We start from the raw sequence: 15,808 nt of genomic DNA, 5'->3' as shown, positions 1-15,808 counted from the left end.
TATAATCAAATCGTTACGCTCAAACTTTTCTTCTAATATTTTAATTGCTGAGTCATAATTTTCATCTGTAGTCAATAAACCAGCGATCGCTTTTTCGCTATCTTTGGTCAAATGCGATTTTAAATAGCAAAGTTTTTCTACTTTAGACAATGCATTATTTTCATGAATGGAAATCCTAAATCTCACCCAAAATTCAGGCCATTTAATTATATCACCATCAAATTCTTCAATTTTAAGTGTGGCAATTTGATGTTATTGGATTTCGTTTCGTTATTATTGTTTATGGATGAGGCGTTATTTGATAGCAATTGCGTAGAGGTTAGTTTTGTTTTGGCTCTATTTAATTTATTCTTACACAATAATATGTTCTCTTTATAATTTTCGACGGTTGTTAATTCCTTTTCTAAATCTTCGGTTTTCTTTAAATCAAAAATTTTCTTATTCAGTTCATTTAAGTCTTTTTCTTTTTCAGATAATAAGTTAAAACAATCAATAATGTCCTCAACCTTTGAGTCTGTATTAACTAACATAGTTTCAATTTTATTTATGAGCTTAGTGACAGCAGTTCTATTCATACTTCTAGCAGCAGTATATTTTTCCATTTTATATCAATTTCAAATTCAATATTTTTACTAACAAGTAAATCAACATTTTTCGCTCACCTTTTCAATCGGTATCCCGGGTTGCGGCACCACTGTGAAATTTCAAAGATGAGCGATCGATTAAACAATAAGAAAAAATTTATTTCAGTTCATTAGGTTTACAACTGCCTTCAATGGATTCTTCGAACAAACAAATTTTTTGTTTACATTATGAGAACGCCATCTAGAGGCATTCCGCGACATACAGATCCTGTGCACAGTTTGCCTACAGCCCTCAAAACCTATCAGCAATTTAGTAGTTTAAGTGTATTGAGTTAATCACTTTTTAAAAGCTTCATTTTTAATATTTTAAATTGCCTGATAAACCAATTAAAAAAGTATGCTAGCCTATACAGATAATTCTGGAAGATATACAGATGATTCTGGAAGATAAAACTCTTTTTTTTTTCGTGTGCCAAGTTTTTTAATTGATACATGGTGCATAGCGTTTTTAAAAAGTACTTAAAGGTGTTTATTTTCAATTTTCATTTTTTAAAAGCCTTTAAAGGTGCAGTTTTCATTGGGTATTTTTAAGAAGTTCTTAATTTTTCCTTTTTGAAAATGAGTTTTTTTTTTTCCTTGTCCATTTTTTTTTTTTTTTTTTACAATGTCAATTTTTGCCACATATTATGCAAAAGCGAGCTTTTTACTTTGTTGTATCTAACAGTTTCACAATTCATTCAACAACAATAGATTTCGGTGTACCATTGATCCATAGCGTATGAAAGCGCTAATAATTTTTCATGTTTGATGAAATACTTGAGAGTCGGCATGTGCGTCTACTGAGCTGGGTTCAGTGAGATTATAGCACTCTCATGTGCAACTCAGCTGCATTTTGCTCATTTAAATTCAGGCTGCGATATCAAACTGAAAAATCTCTTGATCATTTTATGGTGGCTAGTATAATCAAGAAAAGAGTTCTTTGTCAGAAACTAATTATTTTATCATGATTATGTAAAGTCTTTGAAAATTATTTTGCATTTTATTAATGTACAAAGTGCTTAAATATAATAATATGATATGATAACTTTCAAAGACTTTACATGATCATGATAAAATAATTAGTTTCTGACAAAGAACTAATTATTTTATCATGATCATGTAAAGTCTTTGAAAATTATTTTGCATTTTATTAATGTACAAATTGCTTAAAAATATTTTTTTAGTGCTTCAAAATTACTTGAAAGGTGCTAATTTTTGGTTGAAGGATTTGGCTACTCACTCTGTGATAGTTTTTCTGTGTTTGTAAATGTTTTAACAAAAGCTGACAAAGCTCATTTCTTAATATTCCAGAAACTCAGTTTTGTGCTTCATAGTGCGAAGACATTCCAGAACAGAAGTTTTCTTCTTTTGAGAGGATCAATGTTAAATAGTGTTAGGTCAATGACTGCAGTGTATTGGCCAAATTAAAGTATTAATCATTCCTGTGAGAGAATATTCTGCCACATAACAAAAATCCAGACTTATTCAGTTCTTCTCGATCAAAACGAACTTTAGGGAGTAAGAGTAGGAAGGCAAATCAAAATGTGCTTCAGAAAAATATGCATATAACCTTTTTGAAAATGTTAAGTCAGTCATTTAATCTGTTTTATAAATATAAATTAAATTATTATTTTGTTAGCAAAGTACTCTGCTATGCCATGATCACAAGAAGTCTCTGACTCTTTGAGCTCTTGATGTTGGCAGGCCTGGAATAAATTTAAAATGATTTTTATACTGTTACATTAAAAAAAATTTAAACATAGGTAATTTGCTATGTTGTCGCTGTTTATTTATCTCATCTACTTATTTCCTAATTCATATTCAATTGAAAGAAATCTATTATATATATATATATATATATATATATATATATATATATATATATATTATAATGAAACCTCTGGGGAGCTACTCTGTTCCACAGTAAAATGATCGTTAATGGAGGTTGGTTGTTCTTAAGGGTTACCTCCATTGCCTTCAAAATGTTATTGAACGTGTATAATTGCCACTTGAATTGGTTTTTTGAAAACCGGATCGATGAATAAAATTTAGGGTCAATAAAAATTATCCCTACTGTAATTATGTGTAAAAACAAATTTACCAGTTATGAGGAATAGAATTATTTTAAATAAATAAGCAATAATGTTTTTTGTTTAAATTTGCATTTAATTATGCAACAAAAAAATTAATTAGCTTCAAAAAAATAGAAGAGGTTTGTTTGTGATGCTTAGTTTTTTTTTAAATAATTCTTTTTTTCTAATTTAACTTTCAACTCTAAAATTAAATCATTGATAGCATCGTTTTGAGAACACTCTGACTGCAACTTGAGGTTATAGATAATCTTATAAAATGAGCTCACTAAATAGGAGCTTCACACAAATATTATGAATGCATTTTAATTTACCGTAATTTCGCGGAGATAGGCCGCGGCGTTATTGATTTAAAACTTGAAAATTTAGTAGGAAGGCGTATCTAATGGGGCGGCTTATATAGTATTACTTTTTTTTCTTCAAAAAATTTTGCTTTTTAGAAACCGCACTGGAATTTTTATCTTCATTTTTTCCACCTGTTACTGTACTTTTTATTTATTTTTTAATGCTTAATGTCACTCCAAGGAATGGTTAGCGCACCTGGAATTTTCCCCTCCCTAATCCTTTCTTGGAATCATTTTCTGGAGACCACTATCCACAAGAGAACAAAGTCTCTCTTTCCCTTCTGCCATATGGACAGCTGTTGAGTGTATGAAATGGGCGTGGAATGGAGAAGCATAAATCAGAAAAGAATGAATGAAAAAAATCAGGACGGGACCAGTGATAACATAACTGTAAAGCAATCGCTCCCCCACAGGAAATATGACTCTTCATTCTTTCCAGGAAATATGACTCTTCCACTTGTCATGGATGCCTCTCTCCACTCCCCTTTTTTCCTCAGCTGGTTGTTAAAAACATGTGAATGTTTGGTAAATAAAGCATGCGGATGAGCTTGGAATGACCTTCAGTAATCTTACAATTAGAATGTTCAAAAAGAATTTCAATCTTTCCACAGAGGGTCAGTGCAGAGGAAAAAAAACAAAGTGTGTGAGAATTTTAGACAAGGATAAAAGAAAGACCGTCCTAGGCGGAGGCAGTTGAAAAAAGAAACCTGATTTGAGAAGCGAAAATAGGGGAGGAATTGCTAAAAATAGAAACTTGTTTTAAATGCTTGGGAGAGAGCTTTTTATTGTTTTTTTTTTTCATTGCTCATATTTCTGTCTGATTTCGATCATCTTCCTCAGCTTATTATTATTAAGTTTTTTTATTGTTTTATCTTCAGTTCTGATGCGGTTTTGTTTTATTAATTTTTTTCTTTTCTTAATATATTTGTTTCGTTTATACTATTTTCGTTTTGTTTTAACATAACTTGTATTTAAGTTATCCATTTTAAATGCCTCCCATTAAGAGGAAAAATTATACCGCTGCGTTTAAGCTGTCAGCAATTAAAAGAGAAAAAGAAACTGTGATAAATGGCTTAAAAAAAAAAAACGGAAATCATCCCGGGACAAACGAAACCCAAAGTGACGGAGATTAACCCGAAATAAACAATTAAATAGTAAACCTAATTTGCTCTGATACAGCGAGTTCTGATTTTGAGGAATTTTTAAGTGCAGTGATATGAATATATAGTGATACGTGATATCTAAATAAATTATTCTTAAGTTTTTCTTTGAATAAAATTTGTTTGGATTTATCCTTTATTTCTAAAACAGGATTTTGGATTGTTAATTTAAAAGTAAAATCGTTTTATTTTTAAAAAATTTCATACTTATTTTAATGGTTTATGATATATTAATTATTTTATTTATATTTTAATGGTTACTTCACTTTAAAATTAGAAAATGCTTAATTTTAGTTAGAAAATTATTAAAATTTATTTTATATACTAGGATTGTTTCTATTTTTTTTTAATATTTAATATCCTTTTATTTATTTTTATTTAACTATTTAAATTATATACATATGCATATTTAGAGCATGTGTTAAGCCTTTAATCAATACCTGCGTTAAGTTCAAAATTCTTTAATTGTTAAAAATTCGGCGCGGCTGGTACGATGGTGCGGCATGTCCGGTGAAAAACTTTTTTCTGTCAGTCGATTTTTGAGGGAGCGGCGTATATACCAGGGTGGCGTTTCTCCGCAAAATTACGGTACTTTTTCTTAATATTTTTTTCGTGTTTCCTTATTTGATTTTTTCCGCTTTTGGTGTAAGGGTTTGCCCGGTCGCTGTTAGAGGTCTTGATGGTCTTTCCTAACGATTTTCTTTAACACAAAGTCTATGGTAAAAATTTCGTTCCGCCCAAAAGTCGTCGTAAATGGAGGTGGTCTTTCTGGAAGTTTCACTGTGTATATTAATACATACACACATATACACTATGAATGATGAAATACATAGGAATCCACATATGCATCTACTGAACTGGGTTCAGTGTGTTTCTTGCATTCTCATGTGCAATTCTGCTGCATTTTGCAAGATATTCTCAATTTCAGGCTTCATTTTCCACCCTCTGATATTGAACCGAAAATTCTCTTGATCTTTTTATAATGGCTTATATAATCAATATAATTTCTTTGTCAGAGAACTAGTTATTTTGTCATGATCATGTAGTCATTTAAAATTATTTTGCATTTTGTTATGTATATAGTGCTTAAAAGTAATTTTCTAGTGCTTAAAAAGCACTGAAAAGGTGCTTATATTTTTGCTGAAAAATTTGGCTACGTACCCTGTATTATTTTTTTGAAGAAATATTATTTTAGGTTATTAACTCATTAAAAAATGTTGTTCTGAACATTAATTATAATTTTATCCTTACTTTTTACAGCTATGATCGGACTATGCAGGATATTGTCTTTAAATTAGTCCCCAACCTTCAACAAAGTAAGTTTTTTTTTGTTCATCTGTACTTATTGATACTTGATATTTCACCTCCTCCATCCCTAGGAAGGCTTATCTTAGGTATATACAAGATCAATAATTATATAGTGTTTTAGCTATTCCTCTTTTTCATTTTGTATATGCTTTTCTTTTTTGCTATGTGCATAATACATTATTTATAACAGTGTTTAAATTTGCTATCTACAATGTATACTACTTCTGTTTGGTGTAGAACTATTACCACTTCTAAATTTAAATAGTTCTGATGACAGTTTCAGCCAAGTTTTTCTAAATTAAATTTACAGTTAGCAAAAAAAAAAAAGTTAGAAAAAAAGCAGATCATTCTTTTAAATTAATTGTTAGATTTTCATTCTATAAAATGCAGGGTTTGTTTATTTAAATCAGCTTGATTTAAATCAAAGGATTTTTTTAAAAAAAATCATTGATTTGAATCAACTATTTTTTTTTATCTATATATATTGATTTTAAAAGTTAAAAAACAGTGTTTTAAATTTTTGATACTTTTATTATTTTCTTTTTTAGTATTAAAATTTAATTTTAATAAATTGCTGCATTAATTATTTTAGTTAACGAAATTACTTTCTTTCTTGGTGTGTGTTAAATTCCAACACATTTAAAATTACATTTTTAAAAATCTTTTGATTCTTGAGAGTGAAAGTACAGATTGAAGTAAACATTGAATGCTGTCTTAATATAGACTTGCATAGCTGTAGATAGTAATTAATAAACATAAATTTTTTTCAAAAAATAATACAAATAATGTTAATTAAAATTCTACGTTTTGAAAGAAAAAGCGTGAATTAAAATCTGCATCATATTTTGTTGGTGGAAGATGTATATTTCTGAAGCTTGAGGTTATATTAAAAAGAAATTACCCTAATATGCCAAAAATAGAAAAAGTGGAAAAAAAAGGCTGATGAATTCAGTTGTTTTTTTCCTAATATAGTTTCATTCTTCCCTTTCAAAGTCTATTTGAAGCAATAAGGTAATTTACTGGTATTTTTTTCTCATAATATTGTTACATTATCTTTGACATTATCTGATTTTATATATAGAAATTTTGTGAAAAAAATTCCAATGAGTACATAGATTTTCTATTTTTATTCTTTTAGCTTAACTTATCTATTTTGATATAGAATTAAAAATGAATATTTTAATTTAAAAATATGTAGATTAAATATTTATTTATTTTTTGATGAATGTCTACATTTTTAAACGCAATCTGTTACATTTATTTTGTCATTTTAAAAATCAAGAAAAAAGAGAAGAAATCACAATTTTAAATTAAAATTATGGTTTACTAATTGAAACTTTGATTTAATAGTGATAGTACAGGGATCTATCCAAGCCAAATTTACTACCGTTTGACGGTACCTTTACAAATTCAACTTTAGGAAAAAGGATAGAATAATTACACAAAATACTTTTTCTTAAAATTTTATTTTTGTGTCTTGTAAGAAATGATAAATCCATATTTTTACTATATTTGTGTTGATTTTTTAATATAATTTTTAATTTTCACAAAATAGGTACCTCTCAGAAAAACCCAAACAGATCACTGAAGTATTCATTAAATTCTCTATTTCATCTAGTCTTTAAATTTTAATCATGCATTTGTTTCAAAATGGTTGCTATGCATTCAAAGCCATGTATTATAAGGAAAAATTATTTTAGTTAGAGCTTCTAAAATATTGTTACAATATAGTTTTAATATTAAGTTAATTTTGATTAAACATTTATAATTTTTTTTAATCATAAATTAAAGTTCTTTCAGTGTATTTGAATAAAAATCAAAAAAATCTGATTTAAATCAAAAAATTCGATTTAAATCAGAAAAATCTGATTCTTTTGATTTTTTTTTTTAAAAAAAATCACGAACCCTGATAAAATGTGGTATGGTAATCTCTCTGAGAAATCTTTTATACTATATAAATCAGTTAATTGTAGTGGAATATACTTATTTTGATAAAAAAACTTTTTTTTTTTTTTTTGCTGATACATATTCAGACGTGCCAACTCTCCCGCATAATGCGGGAGTCTCCCGAATTCTTTATTCTTCTCCCGCCCTCCAGAGTTGTTTCGAAAAGCTCCCGAATTTTACCTCAATTGACGGCCAACTTCAAAATTACCTGATTTTTCAGCGAGTGTGTAAGTTTTTTCCCCCGCAAGAATTCCATCCCCTCTTAACAAACTACCATCTGCCTAAAGCGTAGCTGCAGGTGCTTCATCCCCCCCCCTCTTTAACACTCCTATTTGACCTGCCCCCTTGCACTAGGATTTGTCGGAATCTTCCTCTCCTTTCCTGTGGAGTTGAATGCGATGACGATATGCAGTGACGTCAGTACCGGAGTGGATATTCTTACTCTCGATAATTGGAATCGATATTGTATCTTGCTGTTTTTATAATTTTTAGTGCGTATTTTTCAACGGTTGGCAACAATTGGATCATTCTTTTTTTCAACCGTTGGCAACAAACTTGTAAGCTGGTTTGTTTACCCAAACAACGTGATTTTCGTTATTCGTTTAGTTTTCATATATTTTTTAAAAATGTCTAAATCGAAACGGAAGTATGTTACCAATTTTAACAAATCATATACTAATGAGTTTCCTTCAATAATTGCATCACGTAAAGGAAGCACATATGCTTTTTGTTCCGATTGCGCATGTGATATATTAATTGTTCACGGAGGCAAGAATGTCATTTTGTGGCACATAAATGAGCACGAACACAATCTGCCCATTAATTGTGCTGACCATGCTGGACTATTGTTCCGCAAGATGTTTCCGAACGATGGTATCGCCAAAAAATGTGCTGTTTGCAGAACAAAAACAACAGCCATTATAAACAAAATGGCTACTATGGAAAAAGAATCTGTTGTAGAAATTATCAAAAAAAGTCCATTTTCAGTATCAACTGATGGTAGCAACAAGTCTGATGCAAAATTGTATCTCCTTGTTGTTACATATTATAATGAGAAAAGTATGATAATTGAGAGCACTTTAATGTCTGTGCCAAATTTAGAAGGAGACTCAACTGGCATAAATATTGCCAATTTGATTTTAAGAGAATTGAATGCAAATGATGTACCATTTGAAAATTGTCTTTCTCTTGGGGCAGATAAGGTGCCAGTTATGATTGGCGAAAAAACTGGCGTCGCTGGTGTTTTAAAAAAAGAAGTTGGACATTTGGCAGTCATTGGTTGTGCTTGTCATTTGATAAATTTGGCTGCCCAAAAGGGAGCAGTTGTCATTCCTGACAAGATAGATGAATATCTTTTAGATATATTTTTCTATTTGGAGAAAAGTGCCAAAAGGAAATCCAGGCTTCAGGAATTTCAATCTTTGTTTAATGCTGAGCAAAGGAAAATCCTGAAGCATGTGTCTACCCGATGGCTGTCATTGGGATGGTGTTTGGATAGATTAGCGCAGCAGTGGGAGCCACTAGCATCATTCTTTAAAGAAGTGAATGGCCAACATTGTAGAAAAAGGAAGCAAGATTCTACCCCTCCTCCTGCTACATCAGAAAAATTTAGTGTTGCAAGGCAGAGCATATTGAGTAGAGAAGAAAAGATTTTCCTCTTTCTCTCTTCAGATTTAAATAAGGCCTTGTGCCAATTTATTCTTAATGTTTTGCCAGTATTTGAGGTATCAAATGTGACGCTGCAATCAAGCACACCCCGAATCCATTTATTGAAGAAAATTTTGATGGATATGTTGAAAGAACTGTTTTCAAGATTTGTTAAGCCTAGTGCAATAAAGTCATGTTCTCTTTTAAATCTTGATTTCAGTAAGTTGGAGAATCAAAAGAGTGATACTGATTTAGTTACAGGAGAGAGTGCTTGAAAGATTTTGGAAAATTTACCAAAGAAGAAAATTTTTTTCAAAACTGTATGTTTGTACTATATCAATGTTTGTGACTACATGGTAAAAAAACTTCCATTTAAGGATGAAATTTTAATCAATGCTGAAGTGGCGCTCTTGAGACAATTGATCAAGCCTCATTTTCATCTGTAAAGTATTTTCTGGAACGTTATCCTATGTTACTTTCACCTAACACTGGCAATATTTCTAGTGTTGATATTTTGCAAAGGCAGTTTTGTTCCCTGCAACTTGAGACAATACCTCAAGAAATCCTGACAGAACGAATAGATAAGGCTTGGGCCTTGATTGGTCAAATGAAGGATGCAGGAGGAAACAACAGATTTGATTTATTATCTAAAGTGATGTTAGGTATTCTCACTCTTCCTCACAGTAATGCTGCATGTGAGAGAATATTTAGTTTTGTCACTAAAAATTTTACACAATTTAATCAACCATGTCAGCACAAATGCTTGAAAAATTGTTGATGCTAAAATCAACAATGAAAGGAAATTGTCACAAACAGGACTTTAGCAGGACTTTGCTGCGAAGATTTAAATCTGCAACTGTTAATTCTTTAAATTCCGTGTGAAATGTGTTTTTAATGTTTTTATTTCAAAGCTAGTGGTTCATATTTATGTCATATTTAAATTTTTTTTTTATTTGTTTATAAAATAACCTTTTTAAGTTTCATTCATTTTCTGTATTTTTTGAACATAACATTTCAATTTATTTAACAGTTAATAATTAATTTAACAGTTTAAATAATTTTATTTGCCCTCGGTCATTTTTTTTAACTAGTTAAATTTTTTATACATACTGACATTAGTTTTGAGTTGGTTTTTTAAAATAAAAGAGTTCTTCGATTTATTAATTTTTTAAAAGTTTTTGTACCTCTCTATTACAGTGTCAAGGTTCTTTGAATAATGTTTTATAAAGGAAATGGTATTTATTTTTTAAATAGAGAGTATCTGCTCAATGTAGTTTTGTGTTGCTTTGTTTGTGAAATGTAAAGGGAAAATGAACTAATGGATTGAATCTGTGTTTAGATATTTTATTTCCATTTAATATTTGTTCCATTTAATATTCTTCCACAATTTGTACTCTATTAGTGTGTAAAATTTCTTGTATTCTTATATTTAATAAATTTTTTATTTTAAATTCCTTAGAAGTGTCAAATGTCGCATAACATACACCTTTTTTACCCCTCCTGAATTCTTGTTCGGGAAACTCCTGAATGTTAATTTTGCTAGGTTGGCACGTCTGCCTATTCATTTTTGTTTACTTCAACTCATATAAAAGTAATCCATTGATCCAAATATCTTAAAATTCTATTAATTAAATAATATGACGTAAATTAAGTCTAACTTCCAACTTATAGCATTGTTTGATTGAAATCTATGTATATCAGCACTAGAAAATTGTGCCATTTTTAGTTCATTTCTTTGGTAAACCTGATGGTTATGGCCTGATGGCTTCATATGGTTTAAGAAATGTTCTTCACATCAAATTTATATAATAAATAAAATATGGTTGTAAGATTTTCTTTTTTCAGATAAAACTATGATTAATGTATTTTCCTAACATTTTCTTCTTTTTCTGAATCTTTGTTTTAACTCGGTTTGCCAGTGTTATTTTTTCTAGCAAAGGTGGTAAATAAATATTTTAATAAATAAGAATTAAAAGAATTTTGTCGATCACTACATATTTTAAATTAAACAGACATATTAAAGTTCAGATAGAGAAAAGGTCATGCTCTCAAGTTTTGATAAAAATTTTATAGTAAGTCGATTTTCTTTAAAATTTTGGTTTTAGTTTGTTACCACAGATAAGTGTGTTTTATATAAAACTCAAATGTTGAAGGGACTGCTATTAGAAACACTTTTAATAACTGTCCTACCCTTCCATATGCATTGATAAAAAAAGAGTTTATAAAAATTAACGTTGAAAAAATGGGAAGAAACTAAATAGTCCCCTGCATTTAATCCAAATATATGTAATATTCATTATTCAGGTTTCATTTTTCTTATAGGATATCAGTTTTTGTATGGTATTGAATTAAATTTAAGGAAACTTTAAATTAACACAAATCAAAACATCAAAAAACGCAATCTTTATTTTTTTTATTATTTTACCTAGTTTTTTCCCATTCTCTCTTCTTTTCTCATTAAACCATAGTTTCTACTACGGAATGGCAACAAGAACCTGATAACATCTAAGTGATTAGATTTTGACATTTTGATTGGCTGTTGAATGTCACTCTTGGTTGAAAAATTTGAAAAGTTATGATAGTGTCAACTTGGCTTGAAATGGTTGATCGCCAAGAGCTTAGTTAGCAGAATTTTTAGAGTGAACGAAAATGGTGGAAAATTTGAGTAGGAGTAGTGAAACGAATAGGCAAGAAAATATGCATTTCCTTGAAAGGAAATTTACTAAATGGAGAGATTTCCATATCGTGATCTGTGGCAGAATAATTGCTAAATCTTGGCAATTCTGAGCAGTGACCTGCAATAAACCAGAAGAAGAAAAAAAAACATTATAAAAAGGTACCAACTCGAAAGGTATAACTCGTAGATTCTATATAGTAATTGGTAACTGGAAACATAAAGCAAATCAAAAAAATGATTAATGAAATTTTAAATTTGCTTATCATAATGTATTAAAAATATAGTTTTTAAAACCATGTGGAATTCTATAGCAATAACCACTGAAAAGCTATCGAGAAACAACTTAGATTTACAATAGAATTTACGCTAAATTCAGCTTGTTAAAAGGAGATAATTCAAATGTGTGATTCAAAATTTTCAAAATTTTTTTTTTATTTTTCCAAAATCAATAATCAATTTTTTCCTTTTGTTCAAAAGCTCCGGTAGCCGTGCATTAACAGTCAGCTGCAGGGATGAGATTTTTCCGCATGTTATCGGATTTCTGCTTTTTTTCACTTTTGTCTTTCGAAATTCAGCCTTTTAATCGAAAACTCCGATTCTCTAAAAGTTTAGCTTTATTTTATAAATATTCCGCTTTTTCAGAAAATTCAGCCGTTGAAGTAAACTAATTATATTTATTTTCGATTTTTAAACAGAAAATTCGAACTACATACCTATTTTCTCCGCTTTTACGCGCAGAAGATAAGAATTTCCTCATTTTTACCCGCCCACCAGATAGCTCGTATTTTCGTAATTCAACCGACGCTGAAGCCCGGAATCTGCTAATATCTCGATTCTTATTCACGCGATTTTAATATCAAACATAGCTTTTCGTATTTACGTGATTTGAAAGTTGCGATTCTTATTTACGAGATTTAAAAATCCGATAACACTATTTGTATTAAGCGTTTTTAAAAACCTATGTAATGATTCGTATTCGCGTGATTTTAAAACCCAATGTCGTGATTCGCTCATGCGGTTATAATATCAAACATCGATTTTCGTATTTATACATGCTTTAAAAATAGGGCATTGGGATTCGCCTTCACGTGATCTAAAAATTATGCATCGTGATTCGTGTTTTCTCAATCTAAAAATTGCGCATCATGATTCTTATGCGCATCATGAAAATTATGCAACAAAACCATACTTATTACTGTTTTTGAAGATGCCACTTTTTTGTGAACAGCATTGAAATATAATATCCAAGGAAATTAAAGAGATCTACCCTTTATTTTTCTATTTTTTTAATACTTGATGATATTATTAGCATAATTTTTGTGTTCCATAATTGTTAGTCAGTTGCATAATTGTTTGTTCCATAATTGATAAATCAGCTAGTTGCAAAAATATTTTAAAGCATTTGACCTTAATTTTGCTACTGTAATTTACTAATACTTTCCTAAATACAATTGTTCTTTTATGTATATCTACAACAATGAGTTGAAAATAAAAGATTAAGTGTTTTTAACATTTCAAAAGATTTCTTGGTCATGGGAAAAAGTTTTGCAAAATATGAAACATTTCTTTCAAAAGAATAAATTTTAAAGGAATTGGTTACCATTTTTTGTTATTTAAAGAAATAATAATAATATGTATTTTTTGGCCCCCTGGTTTGTATGAACACTGGTTTAAAGAATCAGCTACTTATTATCTAATTTCCAAGAAAGGAATCATTTATGTATAATCTTAAAATTTCTTTGTTTAACAGACTCATGATATATCAGAATACTATCTTCTTAGTTATTCTTCAAATTATAGTAAAAGTGAGATAGAAACTTTGAATTGTAGAAGGTTAAAAGTGTCCAGCACATCTGTTTTCTAAGAAATTGTCTCAGCATTCAAATAACAACAATAGTTTTTTTTTATAATTTTTTTTTCACCATTCTTGTAGGGTTATAGGGTATTTGTCAGTATATAAAGAGTCAGGTTGAGATGTTTGAGGGGAAAGAGGTATTTACTTTCAACAGAAATAAGAAATGCACAATTTGTTTAGTTACCTGGTAAACAGAAGAGGTTTTCTTTTACTTGTACTAGCGATTAAGTAATCAATGAAGATAATTGACTTTATTTTTGTTTATCTCTAACCTTATTAACGTTACATTTAAATGTAAGATTTTTGTTGGCAATTAAATTTACTTTTTATAAATTTTCTTTGATGAATTCTATTACATTTAAGCTTGTAATGCCATGAAAAGCGTTAGTTTCCCAATAGTTTTATTTTTTTGGTTAGTGATATCAGCCATTTATCAAATTTATGCCTTAGGTACTGACACGCTAAATATTTTGAAGAGATCATTTCTTTTAATAAAAACTTAGTCTTATTATCAATAGTCAAAACTTATCTTAGTCAAAACTTATTACGATATTTCTTTTATATTTTGCTTTTTTTTCAGTTAAAAAGGAAATGAGGTTAGGTAATTCAATTTTCAATTGGTCAACTGGTGATTATATAATTTTTTTTAATGAATTCTATTATATATTTAATCATGGTAGTGTCAGAAAAGACTATGATAGTACAATCTCATTTCTTATGGGATAAAGTTATTTTTTTAGTATCAGCCACTTATTAGAATTTTAAGCTTTTAGGTACTGATGCGCTAAATATTTTGAAGAGATCATTTCCTTTAACAAAATATTGACCCTTAATATCAGCTTGCAATTATATTTAACTTTGTTTTCATTTTAAAATAGAAATAGAATGATTTAATTTTCAAATGAGTGAATTTCCAAAGAATTGGAAAGTAATAAAATGGAATTCAAGCTGCAGTGTTTTTACTCATTTAGCACGAACCAGGGAGCATATGTTACAGTTAAAAGAGCAAACATAAAATAAATCATGGAGAAATTTTATCCATAATCTCCTTGATTAATCCAGAAATAATTCTATAGCTCCTTTTTATCTGATTTCTCTGCATGATTGCTTATATGTTCTGGTGGCTCTGGATAGTGGATTACCTCTCTGTTTATCTCTTATAATATATTTTTTTTATTATTCCTTTGTGTATTTGATCTTTGGTGTTAGGATTATTTTTTGTATCACTTACTGCATTATAAATATAAAAGGAAATTAGTTTTTAAAAAAATTTATAACTCAATCCATTTCCAATTACCTATTCTTCTTCAATCATTATTTTCTATGAAGTTTTTAATATTGACATTCTCCCATTCTTTAGATGAAGTAAGACGTGAAAGAGACTTTTATAAACGAAGAGGAATGCCTTATCCTAAAACTATACCTAGTAAGCATTTTTCAATTCATTATAAATTTAAGAACTTTAGGGTGTAAAATTATATATGTTTGTATTATTTTTAATAGTTATAACCATGCTTCTAATATGTATTCTAATTACATATAAATTTAAATTTAAGTTAAGTTATAATTAAAATAATAAGCCACTCATTTACATCTGGTTACATTCTTGCACCAAACTGTTTCTTCATACCATTTTCAGATAAATACTTCACAAACATCTTGTTGCTTCATGTGGTGTTTTTCAACAAATATGCTTTTTACTGAGCAAATGTTTTGCATCTGTCTAAATTTGTGGGGAAAAAATCTCTTTTCAGTACTACGCTTTTTTAAATCAATTAAAGCTAAAACTATAAACTTTTGAGTCCTTTACATGTAGCAGTATGGAAAATAACTTTAAATCAAATTTTAGATCAAATTTAATATTTTTGATGTAGTATTTTTAGTAGTAGTTTTAAATCAAATTTAATAATATCAAAAGCTAAAATCTCTTAATTTTAAAACTAAACTGATATTTTCTCATTCTGAAAAAAAAAATTGATAAAAATTTTATTTTTGAACATTCTATACATCTGCATGTTTACCTATTGCTGCAGAAAGATTGTTCTTTATATTTTGTTTTGTATATTGTAAAATAAAAAACTGTTTGTGTTTTGCTAATGTTTGAGTAATGCCCAAAAATTCAAAACTCAAAATAAATGATTCTCAAAACAAATAACT

At 28.9% G+C, this 15,808-nt stretch overlaps 1 protein-coding gene across 3 annotated transcripts in view; it reads left to right on the top strand.

Moving 5' to 3' along the window:
* Nucleotides 1–15,808, top strand: part of l(3)73Ah (polycomb group ring finger 3-like lethal (3) 73Ah) — a 102,372-nt gene that overhangs the window by 36,181 nt on the left and 50,383 nt on the right. For all 3 annotated transcript variants that reach the window (XM_087154921.1, XM_087154920.1, XM_016068245.4), the window contains 2 exons: nt 5,478–5,533; nt 15,012–15,077. In XM_087154921.1, coding sequence (XP_087011047.1) covers nt 5,478–5,533; nt 15,012–15,077 — 122 coding nt within the window. The remainder of the gene's footprint in view (nt 1–5,477; nt 5,534–15,011; nt 15,078–15,808) is intronic.

This window comes from Parasteatoda tepidariorum, chromosome 11 (genome assembly GCF_982258835.1).
Source record: "Parasteatoda tepidariorum strain Cologne lab strain chromosome 11, Ptep-v5.0, whole genome shotgun sequence".
In the NCBI taxonomy this organism is placed as follows: Eukaryota; Metazoa; Arthropoda; class Arachnida; order Araneae; family Theridiidae; genus Parasteatoda; species Parasteatoda tepidariorum.
The sequence above is the reverse complement of the archived record's forward strand: the minus strand, read 5'-3'. Positions and strand labels throughout refer to the sequence as shown.